Source organism: Passer domesticus, chromosome W, assembly GCF_036417665.1.
Source record: "Passer domesticus isolate bPasDom1 chromosome W, bPasDom1.hap1, whole genome shotgun sequence".
Taxonomy (NCBI): Eukaryota; Metazoa; Chordata; class Aves; order Passeriformes; family Passeridae; genus Passer; species Passer domesticus.
Genome location: NC_087511.1, coordinates 9,294,283 through 9,310,026, shown reverse-complemented (window position 1 = coordinate 9,310,026; position 15,744 = coordinate 9,294,283). Strand labels below are relative to the sequence as shown.

At 43.8% G+C, this 15,744-nt stretch overlaps 1 protein-coding gene across 12 annotated transcripts in view; it reads right to left on the bottom strand.

The window, feature by feature from the left end:
- Positions 1 to 15,744, bottom strand: part of LOC135288966 (mitochondrial nicotinamide adenine dinucleotide transporter SLC25A51-like) — a 77,635-nt gene that overhangs the window by 28,717 nt on the left and 33,174 nt on the right. Inside the window, exon 2 of one of the 12 annotated variants that reach the window (XM_064402311.1) lies at positions 12,261 to 12,361. The exons of 7 other annotated variants lie outside the window; for them this stretch is intronic. In XM_064402311.1, the coding sequence (XP_064258381.1) occupies positions 12,261 to 12,340 (80 nt within the window). In that variant the 5' untranslated portion in view covers positions 12,341 to 12,361. Of the gene's footprint in view, positions 1 to 3,161; positions 3,280 to 10,424; positions 10,725 to 12,249; positions 12,362 to 15,061; positions 15,180 to 15,744 lie in introns of those variants that run through there. 4 more of the 12 variants (XM_064402317.1, XM_064402318.1, XM_064402309.1 and 1 more) reach the window with 4 other exon arrangements.

Here is a 15,744-nt window from a genome sequence, read left to right as displayed (position 1 = left end):
TTGAGTTGGAAGGGACTTTAATGATCATTGAGTTCCACGTCCCCTGCCATGGATAGGGAAGTCACCCACTAGATTAGGTTGCTCAGAGACCCATTCAGCCTGGCCTTGAACACTTCCAGGCATGGGGCATCTACAACCTCTCTGGACAACCTGTTCCAGTGCTTTACCACTCTCACAGTAAAGAATTTCTTCTTAACTTCTAATCTTATTCTCTCCTCATTTATTTTAAAATTGTTCCCTCTTGTCCTATCACTATCTGCCCATATAAAAAGTCACTCTCCCTCTTTTTTATAAGCCCCCTTTAAGTACCAGAAGACTGCAATGAGGTCTTCCTGAAGCCTTCTCTTCTCCAGGCTAAACAGCCCCAACTCTCTCATCCTGTCTTCATAGGAGAGGTGCCCCAGCTCTCTGATCATCTTTGCAGCCCTCCTCTGGACTTGTTCTGTCTTGTGCTGAGGGCCCCAGAGCTGAATACAGTACTTCAGGTAGAGTGTCACAAGGGCAGAGTAGAGAAGAATTACCTCCCTCGACCTGCTGGCTACACCTCTTTTGACGTAGCTCAGGGTGCAGTTGGCCGCCTGAGCTGCAAACGCACATTACTGGCTCATGCCCAGCTTTTCATCCACCAGCACCCCTAAGTCCTTCTCTGCAAGGATGCTCTCAATGAGTTTATTTCCCAGTTTGTACTCATGTCTGGGGTTGTTCCAACCCAGGTGCAGCACCTTGCACTTGGACTTGTTGAACCTCAAGAGGTTCTCATGGGCCCACTTCTCAAGTTTATCCAGGTCTGTATGGATGGCATCCCTTCCTTGTTGTGTCGCTTGTACTTGTCAGCTTCATGCCACCTGCAAACTTGATGAGGGTGCACTCAATCCCACTGTCTATGTCATTGATGAAGATATTGAAGACCACCAGTCCCAAGACAGAGCCCTGAGGGACACCACTCATCACCAGCCTCCACCTGGACATAGAACCATTGACCAAAACTCTCTGGCTGTGTCCATCCAGCCAATTACTTTTTTACCGAAGAGTTCACTCTTCAAACTCACGTCTCTCCAATTTGGAGATAAGAATGTTATGGGGGACCGTGTCAAAGGCTTTACAGAAATCTAGGTAGATGACATTGATCAGTCTTCCCTTGTCAACCTTTGCAGTCACTCCATCATAGAAGGCCATCTGATTGGTCAGGCACAATTTGCCCTTGGTGAAGCTGTGCTGGCTGTCTCAGATCACCTCCTCGTCTTATATGTGCCTTAACATTGCTTCCATGAGGATCTGCTCCGTGATCCTCCCAGGCACAGATGTGAGGCTCAACCATCTGCAGTTCCCTGGATCTTCTTTTCTCCCCTTTTTAAAAACAGGAGGAATGTTTCCCTTTTTCCAGTCACCAGGGACTTCACCTGACTGCCATGACTTTTCAAATATGGTGGAGATTGGCTTGGTTACTACATCAGCCAGTTCCCTCAGGACCCTGGGATGCATCTCATCATAGACTTGTGGTTTTTCAGTTTCATCAAGTGGAAGTTCCTGTACACTAATGCATGCAGTATAAGGAATAAACATGATGAGATAGAGATCTGTGTGCAGTTGTAAGGCTGTGATCTTGTTGGGATTGTGGAGATGTGGTGGTACAGCTCCTGTGTTTGGAATGTTGCAATGGAGGGAAACACTCTTTACGAAAGACAGGCTGGGAAAACAAGTGTAGCCATGATATTTTATGAAAAATCCTTTCCTAGGATTTTTCCTGTCCTGAGGAGCTGAGAGCCTCAGGAAAGAAATGTAAACAATAACTATCTGCTGCTGTGGAATGCAACAGGTGCATCTTCCATTGGTCCATGTGGATTGTTTTCAATTAGTGACCAATCACAGCCACCTGTGCCGAGGCTGTGAGCAGTCACAGGATTTTGTTATGCATTCTATTCTATTCTTGTTCTTTGTAGCCTTCTGATCCTTCTTCTCTCTCTGTTCTTTAGTATAGTTTTAATGTAGTATTTTAATATAATATATAACATAATAAATCATCCTTCTGAGGAAAATGGAGTCAAGCCTGGTGTCCTCACACATGGAGCATTCACCACAACAAACAAGGAAAGTTGCCTTTTATGTAAGAGAGCATCTGGAATTCATGGAGTTCTGCCTGGGGATGGATGATGAGCCAACTGCAAACTTATGGGTAAGGATTAAAGAGAAGACAGGTAAAGATGACATTATAGTGGGTGTCTGATACAAGCTGCCTGACCAGGAAGAACAAGCAGATGAGGCATTCTACAGACATCTAGAAGTAGCCTCAATTTTGCAGGTTCTGGTCTGCATGGGCAACTTGAGCCACCTTAATATCTGCTGGAGAGACAGCACATCAGGGCACAAGCAATCCAGGACGTTCCTGAAGAACATCAATAACAGCTTCTCAACCCAAGTGATAGAGGAGTCAATGAGGAGAGGTGCCTTGATGGACCTCATATTCACAGAAAAAGAGGGTCTCATTGGGGATATGAAGGTAAAAAGCAACTTTGGCTGCAGTGACCATGAAATAGTGGAGTTCAGGATATTCAAGGGGATTGAGTGGGGCAAAAAACCACGATCACAACCCTGGACTTCAGGAGAGAAGACTGGTCTCTTCAGAGATCTGCTTGGAAGAGTCCCATGGGATAAGGCCCTGGAGGGGAGAGGGGGCCAAGAAAGTTGGTTGATGATATTCAAGAATCACCACCTCCAAGATCTAGACTAGTCCATCCCAACAAACAGGAAGTCAGGTGAAAATGCCAGGAGGTCTGTGTGGGTGAACAAGGAGCTCCTGGACATACTCAAACACAAAAAGGAAGCCTACAGAGGGTGGAAGCAGGGACAGACAACCTGGGAGGAATAAAGACACACCATTCAAGCATGCAGAGACATGTTAGGAAAGCTAAAGCCCAAAAGGAATTTAATCTGGCCAGGGATGTTAAAGACAACAAGAAGGGCTTATATAAGTACATAGGTGACAGAAGGAAGACTACAGAGAATGTGGGCTAGGGCTGAATGTGGATGGGGCCCTGGTGACCCAGAACATGGAAAAATCTGAGGTACTATCTTCTACACCCCAGTCTTTACTAGCAAGACCACCCTTCAGGGATCGTAGGTCCCACAGACAGGGAAAAAAAGATGGAGCAAGGAAGACTTACCTGTAGTGGAAGACAATCAGATTAGGGAATACTTAAGCAAACTGGACACACATAAGTCCATGGGTCCTGTTGAAATACACCCATGAGTGCTGTGAGCTGGCTGATGTCATTGCGAGGCCAGTCTCAATAATCTTTGATTAATCATGGCAATTGGGAGAGGTGCCTGAGGACTGGAGGAAAGTAAATATCAGTCCTATCTTCAAAAAAGGCAAGACGGAGGACCCAGGGAACTACAGGCTGGTCAGCCTCACCTTGATACCTGGGAAGATGTGACAGGACTTTTTACCTCGATACAGCAAAACCTTATCTTCCCATCACATATGGCTAAAATCAGACTGGAATGGTTTGTCATGTGACGAATTATCTCAGCTGAGAACCTCCTTTGTCAGCAATACACATCCTGACTTGAATGGTGAGAAAGGAAAACCTAAAATTAGTGACTGCAGAACACAAGCATTTTTACAACTATAAAGGACCACTATGAGTGTGTAGAGAATTCTCCTTGATGACGAAGACGTTCACATCTGTGGAGACCCTGGGGGGCATTCCCTGGTTTAGGGAGATACAAGAAGCTTCCCTCAAAAAGCTGTTAAGACCCCATTGGCTCATTATTCTGTTCCTATGTCCCTTAGCCACTCCCTCCTTATTCCCTGATTGGCCCTTATCTTTGTACTGCCCGAGACCAGGTTCACCCCCGGGGTCCCTCGGGGGAGAGAAACCTGGAGCCTCCACTTGTGTGTACTTGGGGACTCTGAACATCTCACCACGCGGCTGAATTAAACATCTGTGGATATTATGCAAAGGCCCTTTTTGCTTCCTTACCCTGGACTTTACAACAGCAATTCAAGTTGCAACACACATCGAGTTACTTCCCCAGGGGATTGAGAGAAGTTAGGAGATTCTCTGCACACTGCTATCATTCATTGGTAAGTGACATTGACTCCTAATCTATATTATTTCTTTGCTAGCTGTAACATAAGGTACCTTTATTATTATTGTGCACTGTATGTTTATCTACTAGTAGCTCTTTTTGTTTTATTCCTGTGTAGTAAGTAAATCTGTTTAAGTCTTACATCTGTTTTCTTTGGTCTCCTCAATAAATAATTCATGTTGTAGTAGGCCTGATCAGTCATTATTAAGAACTTGTGAGCAAGAGTGGGTCTTGGGGTGCTGGCCACCTCAGTAAAGCTGCTATCCCCTGACAGAAACCTGGAAAGGCAGGGATTTGTCTAAGCTCTCCCCTCTCCATTCCTAACAGAAGATGATGGAGCAGCTCATCTTGGAAATGACTTCGAGGCACCTGAAGACCAAGAAAATCATCAGGAGTAGTGAGCATGGATTCGCTAAGGGGAAATCATGCTTGACCAACTGAATACATTTCTACAATGAAACTACTAGCTTGGCAAAGGGACAGCAGTGGGTATTGTCTACATAGACTTCAGTAGGGCTTGTGACACCATCTCCCACATGATTCTCATAGGGAAGCTGTTGAAGTATGGGCTGAATGAGCAGACACTGTAGTGAAATGAAATCTGGCTGAACAGCCCTGCCTAGAGGGTGGTGATCAGTTGCACAAAGATTAGTTGGAGACCAATAACTAGTGGTGTACCCCAGGGGTCAATACTGGGCCTGATCTTGTTCAACATCTTCATTAATGACCTGGATGACTGGGCAAAGTGTACCCTCAGTTTACAGATAACCCAAAAGTGGAAGAAGTGGATGACACACCATTGTGCTGCCATCCAGAGGGACCTCAACAGGCTGGAAAACCAGACTGACAGGAACCTCATGCAGTTCAGCAAGAAGTGTCACACCCAGCACCTGTGAAGGAACAACCCCAGGCACCAGTACAGGCTGAGGACTGAGCAGCTGGAATGCAGTTCTGCAGAGAAGACCCTGGGGGTCCTAGTAGACATCAAGTTGGACATGAGCCAACAATGTGCCCTTGCAGCAAAGAAGGCTAATTGTCTTCTGGGCTGCATGAAGAGAATTATTGTCAGCAGGTCAAGGGATGTGAACCCTCCCCTTTATTCAGCCCACTGAGGCCATACCTGGAGTACTCCGTCAAGTTCTGGGCTTCCTTAGTACAAGATTGTACTGGTTTTGGCTGGGATAGTTAATTTTCTTCATAGTAGCTTTTATGGTTCTAAATTTTGGATTTGTGATGAAAACAATGTTGATAATGCAGTGATGATTTACGTATTGCTGAGCAGTGCTTACACAGAGTCAAAGCCTTTTCTGCTTTTCACACTGCCCCACCAGTGAGTAGGCTAGAGGTGCACAAGAAACTGTGAGGGAACACAGATGGGACAGATGACCCCAACTGACCAAAGGGACATTCCATATGACATGACATCATACTCAGCAATAAAACCTAGGGGAGAGGTTTGCTGGAGTGGCCATTTCTGAGACCAGCTAGACATCAGTTGCCTGGTGGTGAGCAATTGTTGGGTTTTTTTGTCACTTGTTTTTCCTTTTCTTTGTTTGTTTGGGTTTTTTTTCTTATGAAACTGTCATATGAACCCACATGTTTCTACACTTCTACCCTTCTGATTCTCTTCCCCATCCCACTGACAGTTCATTTTGGTGCCCAACATGGGGCTTCAAGGGTTTGCGATAACGACAGATTTGATCTAAGTGCATTGAAGGGAACTTATAATTATTATATCTGTTTAACGGGTGCTGGTCATGATGCTGGCTTATCTGTTCTCAACAGTGGTTTATCTAATCCATGCAATGCTCCCTTTTTTACTGTACATTAAATTTGAGAGCTTGTTAAAGGCTGGTTTTAGCTTTTACAGTTTGCAGTGCTTAGTGGTGTTTTGCCTGGAAGCATTAAGATAAAAGCACTGGCCTTGAGCCTAATCTGGTATTTGGGCCTTGAACTGATGCCTTACCTGTACTTCAGGAACCATCTCATGGAGACAATTAACAAAAATTACACTTTTTCCCTTTTCTCCTCTGAGAGGCATTTGGTGTAGGAAACACATAATGGCACCTTCCTCTTCTATGGGGTAGATGTTTTCTCCCTTTTTACAATAACTCTTTGCTATCTTGAACATCCATAACCAAAATACTCCTATCAATACTTCTCAAGATTTTTTTTATTTTTCTAAAGCTAACCAACTATTTAGGACTATCACTCAGGGATATGCCCCAAGGCAGTACAGTTATGGGTGGCAAGGAGTGTGGGAGAATATGGGCAGGTACCTAGAACAGTTGTCACTGATGGTCTGGAACTTCACTCCTGAACAAGTATGAGATCTGGATAAAGTGACAGAATGTTTGAAAAGAGGATGCCCTGGCCCTGGCTATGCCAGAGACACAACTTCTTGCACTGTGCTGGGGCCTAGCCTATGTTTACTGAGCACTATTCAGCACTATTCAGAATCCTCAAGGACAAGAGAGGGTCTCTGGATGAAGACATACAAATAGACTTTGTGGCTAAACCAGATACTCAGCCATCAACTATATCTGTTGCTCAGATAGTCAAGAAGAAATAATAGAAATGGAGGTCAACTCATTTAGTAAGGGAAGAAGAAGCTTTTACTAAGAGGAAGGGGGAGAAAGAATCAGACGAGGCAGCCTGTTCTGCAACAGAGCAGTCACAAGAAAAAGAGGAGGAAGAGACTGAAATCATAAATGCGTCAGTAACCACCTGATCCCTATTCTTGAGTGAACTGTGAGATCTGTAAAAAGATTTTAGCCATCAATCAGGCAAGCAAATTATCAGCTGGTTGCTCTGATGCTGAGATATTGAGGCCAACAGTCAGGAATCAGAAGGTAAGGAAGCCCAGCAGTTGGGATTCCTTGCTAAGGATAAGGCCATTGGCAAAGGAATTGGAAAAAAAGGCAGGAGTCCTCAGCCTCTGGAGGCGCCTCCTGTTGAGTGTGTAGGACATGTATCCCTTCAAGGAAGAACTTGTAAATTCCAGAGGCAAGCAGACCACCACCAAGGAAATCAAGGCATGGTGGAGGTGATCTATAGTGAGAGGAATGATGGATTTGTCTTTACAAACAAGCTCTGGGTCTGCTGGTAGATAAAACTAGCACTGAGAGATAAAAGAAACAATGGGAAGGATTCCACTGATTGATGAATGGAAAAAGATATTTGCTTTTACAAATAAACTTTAGGTTTGCTGAGAAATCAAATTGGACACTGAAAGATGAAAGAAACAATGAGGAAAAACCCTAAATTCCATAAGAATTAAAAATTAAAAGGGAGGGTTATACATTAGAGGGAAATCTTCAGTATCAGGCGTATCAGGAAGTCTGTACCTCTCAAGTACCTCAGCCAATGGGGAAAGAGAGAAGGGAAATGTGGCCAGGAAATTAGGATAAAAAGCAGGTTGCATCTTCCAAAAATTTGAGAGACCCCAGGGGAATGCTCCATGGCCTCTCCCTTTATTCGAATAAAGTAAAAGGACTCCTCTGTTTCCTTTTTGGACATAAACTTCTGATGTTTGTGAATTAATTTTCTTGGCAATAGCAACCAGGTCAATAACCAGACATACAATGACCCAGATTAAATCCAGTACAGGCAGTCCATATGGTGAAAGTTTGTACAAAGTGCACCACCATACACCAGCACCCTAGCAATAATGAGCTAGACAGATATGAAGTTACGAACTGTCTGGACTGGCCAGCCAACTCCAGCAATTTGAAGAGAATCTCTCTTCCTTCCTACGGGCCTGCATCTCGGCTGTGGTGAGACTGTTCCAACAGTTCCAGCAATTCAAAGAGACTATGCATTTTTCCTCATTGTGAAAAACACACGTTCACTCTCCTGTGAAAATTAAAAATGTTTAATAAAGGACAAGAGGAGACAAGGACCATAGAGCAAAGGTTATTCCAGGGTGCATCTTGGCACTCAGCCAAGAGCACACCGGGGATACCCCTTAAATACCTTTTCCCTTACATCAGCCTGTTGCATATTCATAGACCCTTATGCGTATCTATAAACTAGTTTACATTTTCCAGGAACTGTTTTACATGGCCCCTCCTTGGGTCTGCCTTTTTAGAGCATGCGTGGTTTTTGGCTGTGGTTTTGGCTCCTTCTCTTTATCACTTCCAGTTTGGGCCTTAGTCCATGCTTTGTTCAGATGGTGAGTGCTGATAGTTGGCATATCTGTAGCAGGTGTCCTCATCCTATGTTCATTGGATGTTATCCCATCCAAGCAGGCATTTTAACACAAGCATAGCTGTTATGAATAAAAAGTTATCTATTTTTTTAAGGTTGCAGAGTTAAAACAAATTGGACCAGTGCTGTTAAGTTAGCTTCATTGTTAAGAGTTCTTCTTCAATTACCTGTTAATGGTTGGTGATTAACCATTGTCCCCCTGATGCTTGCCAGGGAATGACACCAAACCCTGCAGGTACCAGGAGAATGGGAGTGGCATCAGAGCTAGTATGCAGATGAGAAATGCATTGCAACCAAATTTTGCAGTTTTCCAGGAAAAACCCTAAAAATTACGAGCCAACATAGAACTAAGTGACCTAGGTGATGTCTAAGGATGGGAGTGTAGTCCAGTACCTGCTTAGATCCTTTTTGCTTCTCACCCTAACCTGAAAAGATGTTAACTAGAGAGACGACCCAGGGTGTTGGACCGAAAAAGCGGAATCTCCTAATCTCTCTCATGAGGATTGGAATCCCCAGCTCTGCCTGCAGACCAGCGGACAAAGCTGCATCACCCTCCTGCTCTGTGCCACTCCTGGGAGCACTGGTGGCATGGGCGCTGCCTGTCGATTTCTCCCCACCTGAGCTGATTCTTTTTAATAAAGGCATTAAAAAGGAGAAAGATCTCCTGCCCATTTATTTCAATAGCTATTTCACTACTATGTCTAAGCTTAATTAACAACAGAAATAAAAACTATATATTTATAACAAAGTTACTTTAACATCACACATATAAAATCCATTTTAATATTTGTGAAAAGCCAATATTATAATATGTATCTATAACACTCATCCATACTGAACTGTCAGCCTTTTTCTGCTCAAGGGAAATAGTATCAGTGGCACACACCATGTGCCACCCTGTGGTTCTATCTGTGCAACCAGAGAAGGACATGAGGAAGTGGGATGGTGAATCTACCTGGACACTAGAAGATTGGGTATGGGAATTGCAGTAACAAAAACAACAGCCAAAAGGCATCCACCCAGGAAATTTACTGCTCCAATTTTTATGAAGCAGAGTAGAAGCGAAGATTTTACTTTAAAACCTAATAAAGGGATTTCTGGTTTGCAGTTACAAAAATCAAGTAATGAATACTCTGTCCAGGAATAAAAGGGCCCTGCCCCTAGCCAGGTGGAGGAAAGGGAAGAGTGGGTCTACTGGACTGTGTGGGTTTGATGGTCTGACACATCAGACCCACAGGAGTATCAGGCTCTGTTCGGCATTGGTGTACAGTATACCCTAGTGCCATCAGATTACAAAGGGGCAGAACCAATCTGTATTTCTGTAGTGATAGGAAGATCTCAACAGTTTGTGTAGGAGGCTGAGGTGATTCTAACAGGGTGTTTGGGTTTAGGATATGTCCTTTTGTTCCTTTCTCTCATGGAATTTTGGTCCATAGGTTGCTAGGAAACAATAACTATCAATACTTAAAGAGAGACAAAGGAAGTTGCCTCGGGAAGGGTGCGGCTGGCTGCTCTCTTATCTGAGGTTTTTCTCTTTGAGGGGCACAGATACCACGAGATTTTGGCTGGGGGAAAAAGGGCTAGGCACAGCTTCTAGGCTCACTTGCACTCTCGGCATTCAGAGAGGAAGGAGGCTGCAGTCGCTGTGGGAAGAATTCATCACCACTGCGGGGTTTTGTCTTCTGCTGCTTTCTACCGTGAGTGGAGGTCCACTCCTAAGAGCAGCCGTTGCACTGGGACCTTATTAATACCATACCTCACTAAAAAAGAACTTTCACCATCTGCTCAGATGCCTCAGGGGAAAACCCCGGGATCCCGACCCTTTTCCCCTCCCAGGGAGACTTTCCTTTGCCATGCTGGGGAGCCTGGCTGTCTCTGCCCCACCCCCGCCGTTTTTTGCCACTGCTCCGAGTTTTCTTTGTTACACTGTAATTCGCACCCCCGCGGTTCAGCTACAGCTGCCTAGTTTCTGATACATCTCATCTACCACTCCGGGACTTTGCTCATCCCTTCCTTCCCAGCTTGCTACTCCGAGGTCCCTCCTACAGCTCCTTTTGCTATCCAGAGGGGGCACCTGGATCGGCTGCCCCTGGGGGTTCGTAAAGGAAGCCCCCTTCCCATACCTTCTGCCGAGCCCGTCCGCCATTGTCCACGTGGAGAGAGAAGGTCGAAACTCGTGCCACAGCGCCTCCTGCAGCCGTCGGGGAGCCATCACACCTACCCTGTCAGCTGTGACCGTAACTACACCAAAGGGGAAATTGCTTAAAGAATGGGAAGAGACTGTTTATTGGGTTTTCTGTTCTTGTTTGTTGTTGTTACCATTGCTGTTGTTTGTTTGGCTTGTTATACATAAACACACTGGTAAAGAAATGTTATTCCTTTACCCATATCTCTGCCTGAAAGCCCCCTGTAATAGAGACATAATATTGGCTTTTCACAAATATTAAAATGGATTTTATATGTAAACTAGTTCATGGATATGCATATGGGTCTATGAATATGCAACAGGCTGATGTAATGGAAAAGGTGTTTAAGGTGTATCCCCGGAGGTGACTGGTGTGGTCTTGGCTGAGTGCCAAGATGCACCCAGCTGTAATAACCTTTGCTCTATGGTCTTTGTCTCCTATTGTCCTTTATTAAACTTTTTAAATTTTCACAGGAGAGTGAACATGTTTTTCACACCCCCTTAATTTCAAAGTTATACTAATTTGGAGGGAGGGGGGGTAATATTCTCCATTCAAAAGGAGGTTCCTGCCTTCCTTTGCAGACACCTGTCTTTCAAACCAAGACACAGGGAATTTGTAGCATACTATTGTCACTTGCCCAGTGGCCCCATGTATCCTTAGCATAGACTACCTCAGGAGAGGATACTTCAAAGAACCAAAGGGGTACCAAGTGGGCTTTTGATAAAGCTGCCTCGAGTACAGAGAAGATTAAAGGGATGTCTAGCTTGGTTGGTCTTGCAGATGATCCTTCTGTTGTGGAGCTGCTAAAAGGTTGTAGAAAGATACCAATTGCTACCATGGCAGTGCACCAGCAACAATATTGCACTAACTGAGACTCTGGTTCCCATCTATATGCTGTTTTAAAGACTGAAGATCCAAGGAATAATCAGCAAGACTCACTCAACCTTTAATAGTCCAATATGGCCAGTGAAAAAATGTAATGGAGAGTGGAGGCTAACAGTGGACTCCTGTGGCCTGAGCAAAGTCATGCCACCACTGAGTGCTGCTATACTGTATGTGTTAGAGCTCCAGTGTGAATTGGAGTTGAAGAGAGCCAAGTGATATGCCACAATTGATATCACTAATGCATTTTTCTTGATCTAGATCTGGCAGCAGAGTGCAGGCCAGTTTTCTTTCATGCAGAGGAATATCCAATACACCTGGAATCAACTGCCCCAGTGGTGAAAACAGTGCTACCATGTGCCATGGACTGATCCAGACTGCACTGGAACAGGGTGAAGCCCCTGAACATCTGCAATGCATCGATGACCTCATTGTGTGTGGCAACAGAGAGGCAGAAGTGTTTGAGAAAGGGAAAAGAGTAATTCAGATTCTCTGGAAAGCTGGTTTGGCCATAAAACAAAGTAAGGTCAAAGGACCTGCACAGAGCATCCAGTTTTTAAGAATAAAATGTCAGGATGGTTGTTGTCATGTTCCTATGGATATAATCAATAAAATAACTACTTTGTCTCCACCAACTAACAAAAAAGAAACATCAGCTTTCTTAGGTGTTGTGGGTTTTTGGAGAAAACATATTCCAGGTTTTAGTTTGATCTTAAGCCCTCTCTCTTGGGTGACACAGAAGAATAATTGTTTTGAATAGGGCCCTGAGCAGTGACAGACCTTTGAACAAATTAAATGGGGGAGAGTTCATACGCTGGCCCTTGGGCCAGTCCAGACAGTATAATATATGAAAAACATGCTTTACACTGTAGCCAGAGACCTTGGTCCCACCTGGAGCCTGTAGCAGAAAGCACCTGGAGAGATTTGAGGTCAACGTCTAGGGTTTTAGAGCTGGGGATATAGAGGATCATCTGAGGCCCACTACACTCCAACTGAAAAAAAAAAAAAATATTAGCAGCATATGAAGAGGTTTGAGCTGCTTTAGAAGTAGTTGGTACTGAAGCACAGCTCTTCTTGGCACCACAATTTCCTTTGCTCAGATGGATGTTCAAAGGGACGGTCATGCAACTGATGCTACATGGAATAAGTGGGTTGCACTGATCACGCAACAGGCTCAAATGGGAAACCCTGACCACCCAGGGGTCTTGGGAATTATCGTAGACTGGCCAAAAGACAGAAACTCCACTGTTGTCAGAGGGGACTCATGTTGAAGAGGCCCCACTGTATAAGAAATTACAAGAAAATGAGAAGCAATATACCCTGTTTACTTATGGCTGGCTTTAGATACTGCTGAACGAGAAAAATGGCCAGTATTCTGTCTATATTGAGTCATGGATGGTGTCAAATGTCCTGTGGCGGTGGTTGCAGCAATGGAAGCAGAATAACTGCCAGTGCAGATGAAAACCCATCTGGGCTACCATACTGTAGCAAGGTAGCACTGCTTGAGTAGAGAAACTGGTTGTAAAAGTACATCACTCTTGTTTAGGCATCCCCTTGTGTGAGGACACGAGGCTTGACTCCATTTTCCTCAGAAGGCTGATTTATTATGTTATATATTATATTAAAATGCTACATTAAAACTATACTAAAAGAACAGAGAGAGAAAGATCAGAAGGCTACAAAGACAAGAATAGAATAGGAACAGAATCTATAACAAAATCCTGTCACTGCTCACAGCCTCGGCACAGGTGGCTGTGATTGGTCACTAATTGAAAACAATCCACATGGACCAATGAAAGATGCACCTGTGGCCTTCCACAGCAGCAGATAGTTATTGTTTACATTTCTTTCCTGAGGCTCTCAGCTCCTCAGGACAGGAAAAATCCTAGCAGAGGATTTTTCACTAAAATATCATGGCTGTACATCACATAGATGCTCACATACCCAAGAGTCAGGTCACTGAGGAACATCAAAACAATGAGCAGGTGGATCAGGCTGCTAGAATTGAAGTGGCTCAGGTAGATCTGGACTGATAATAAAGGTGAGTGATTCAAAGCTCGATGACACATCAGGATATTTAGGAGGGGATGTGACATACAGATAGGCTCATGACTGAGGGGTGGATTTGGCTAATGATGCCATTGCACATGAATGTCAAATGTGTGTATAGAAGCCTGGGCAGTAAGGAGTTAATGCATTGCTATGCCTCAAACACCAATGACCATTCAAGTGGGAAAGTTAAAATAGGATGTGCCTGGAAAGGTGGGGGAAGGGGGGGTTGTACAAAGGTAGGGCAGCACCTTTCTGGAGCAAATTTTCCTGTTCAGGTCCATGGTGGCCACACAGTATGCAGCACAAGCACACAAGTGGAGTCAAGGAGCAAGCAAGACCAATAGAAGGGGATCAAGACCACCAAAGACCCCAAAGCACTCACAGGCTATGTTACTCCTTCCTTGGGAAAAGGTAAACTCATTGATGGGATTACTTTTGCTCGAGGACCTGGCTGCACTTGGTGGCAATGCAGAAGGATGGGGAATTCCAACATGTACCTCAAGGAGCTGTAATCTTGGGTGAAAATAACTCATGATTTGAATTGTATGATGCCATTGCTGTATGATGCCAGTGTTATATGATGCTGTATGTTGCCACTGCTGTGGCTGCCACATGTCAAAGGTGGTATAACAGGACTTAACCAATGAAGACTGAATCTCATGAGGAACAAGTCAAGTGCGGGGATGACACAACGTGAAATGGCTTCAGTGTGCAGCAATCCAACACAGCACACTATCTCTCCTTTCCTAAGTGATCCCCATAATAGATGGAGCCTGAAGTCATGGACTAAATTAATTCAATGGATATCTTATGGGGCATTTTATGAACACTTTAGAGGGCTGCCCATAGACTAAGGGAATGATATCAGTGTATATCTCAAAGGATGGGAAAGGAGGTTGTTGCAGTCAGGTAGAAGAATTATAAAAGAAAGGACTCATAAAATCAGGCCTGCTCTGTTAGATAGATGGCTGGCCTGTCATTTCTTCTAAGTGCAGCTAGCACTTTGCAAGTTCCCATGTGAAAATAATCCTGGTATGAATACTTTGTAAACATAACAACCTATTCCTGGATGAAAAACAACTAGCACCTGCATAAACATTAAAACTATCCCATGAAAATCAGTGAAGAAAATATGTAAACAATTTAAGAATATAGAGATTTGATGGACAAATAAAATACCTTTACTAACCAATTGAGTAATTGTCAAGAAAGCTATTAACCAATTAAAGTTGCACATGAGTTCTGTAAACTGTATAAAAATGAGTTGTGTGAATAAAGAATTGGCTTTTCCTGCATGAAGAAAATGGAGTCTTGCCTGGTTCATTCCAATAGGGGATGGAGGTTAATGATGATGTATTGGATACTATGGGACCTGAGCATGATGGAAATTATATGGAATAAGGGCTGGAGAATGTGCTGGTTTCTGCTGGAAAGCATCTTATTAAGGGCATTGTCCAAATGCCTCTTAAACACTGACAGGCTGGGGGCATCAACCACCTCTCTAGGAAGCCTGTTCCAGTGTCTGATCACCCTATCAGAAAAGAAATGCTTCATAATATCAAGTCTGAACCTCCCCTAAAACAGCTTTGAACCATTCCCACATGTCCTGTCATTGGATACCAGAGACAATAGATCAGCACCTTCCTCTCTACTTCTGTCCTCAGGAAGCTGTAGATAGAAATTAGGTCCCTCCTACAGGCTCCTTCTCTCCAGTCTAGACAAACCCCAAGTCCTCCTCATTGGACATGCCTTCCAGCCCTTTCACCAGCTTTGTTGCCCTCCTCTGGATGCAGACCTGTTGGAATCTGAAACACAAGGAACTCTGAGAACTTTGGGCCTGTAAGCCAAAGCTTAGAATTAAACACAGGATTTTTTCTGAGACCTTGGAAAAGGCTTCCAAACTTAGGTGCTAGAAGCGAGAATGTGGATTTATAGTTTAAATCAGAGATACGTTAAGCTAAGTAAAAGAAAATTTAGAGTTTTAGAGTTTAAGATATAAAAAAAAAATAAAAGTAGTTACAGAGGAAAACAAGGAGTTTAGAATGCAGTACTGTAGGTTTGTGTGCCGTAACATGATTGGCTAAGAAAGCTTACACTGTAGCATGGGTCCAGAAGACAAAATATTTAAGGTTTGGGTCAAAAACATAAATATCCTTGCTGCCAGTGTTTTATTGGTCAATAACTCCTTAAAATGTCTTGAAACTAAGGGTCTTGTGACCTTCTGAACCATGCTGTAATAATGTGAGCTGAATTCACCCTTCCTGCCTTATACAAAAGATAAGAAAAACAAACCGCATCATCAAAAACAATTCAGACATCCCAT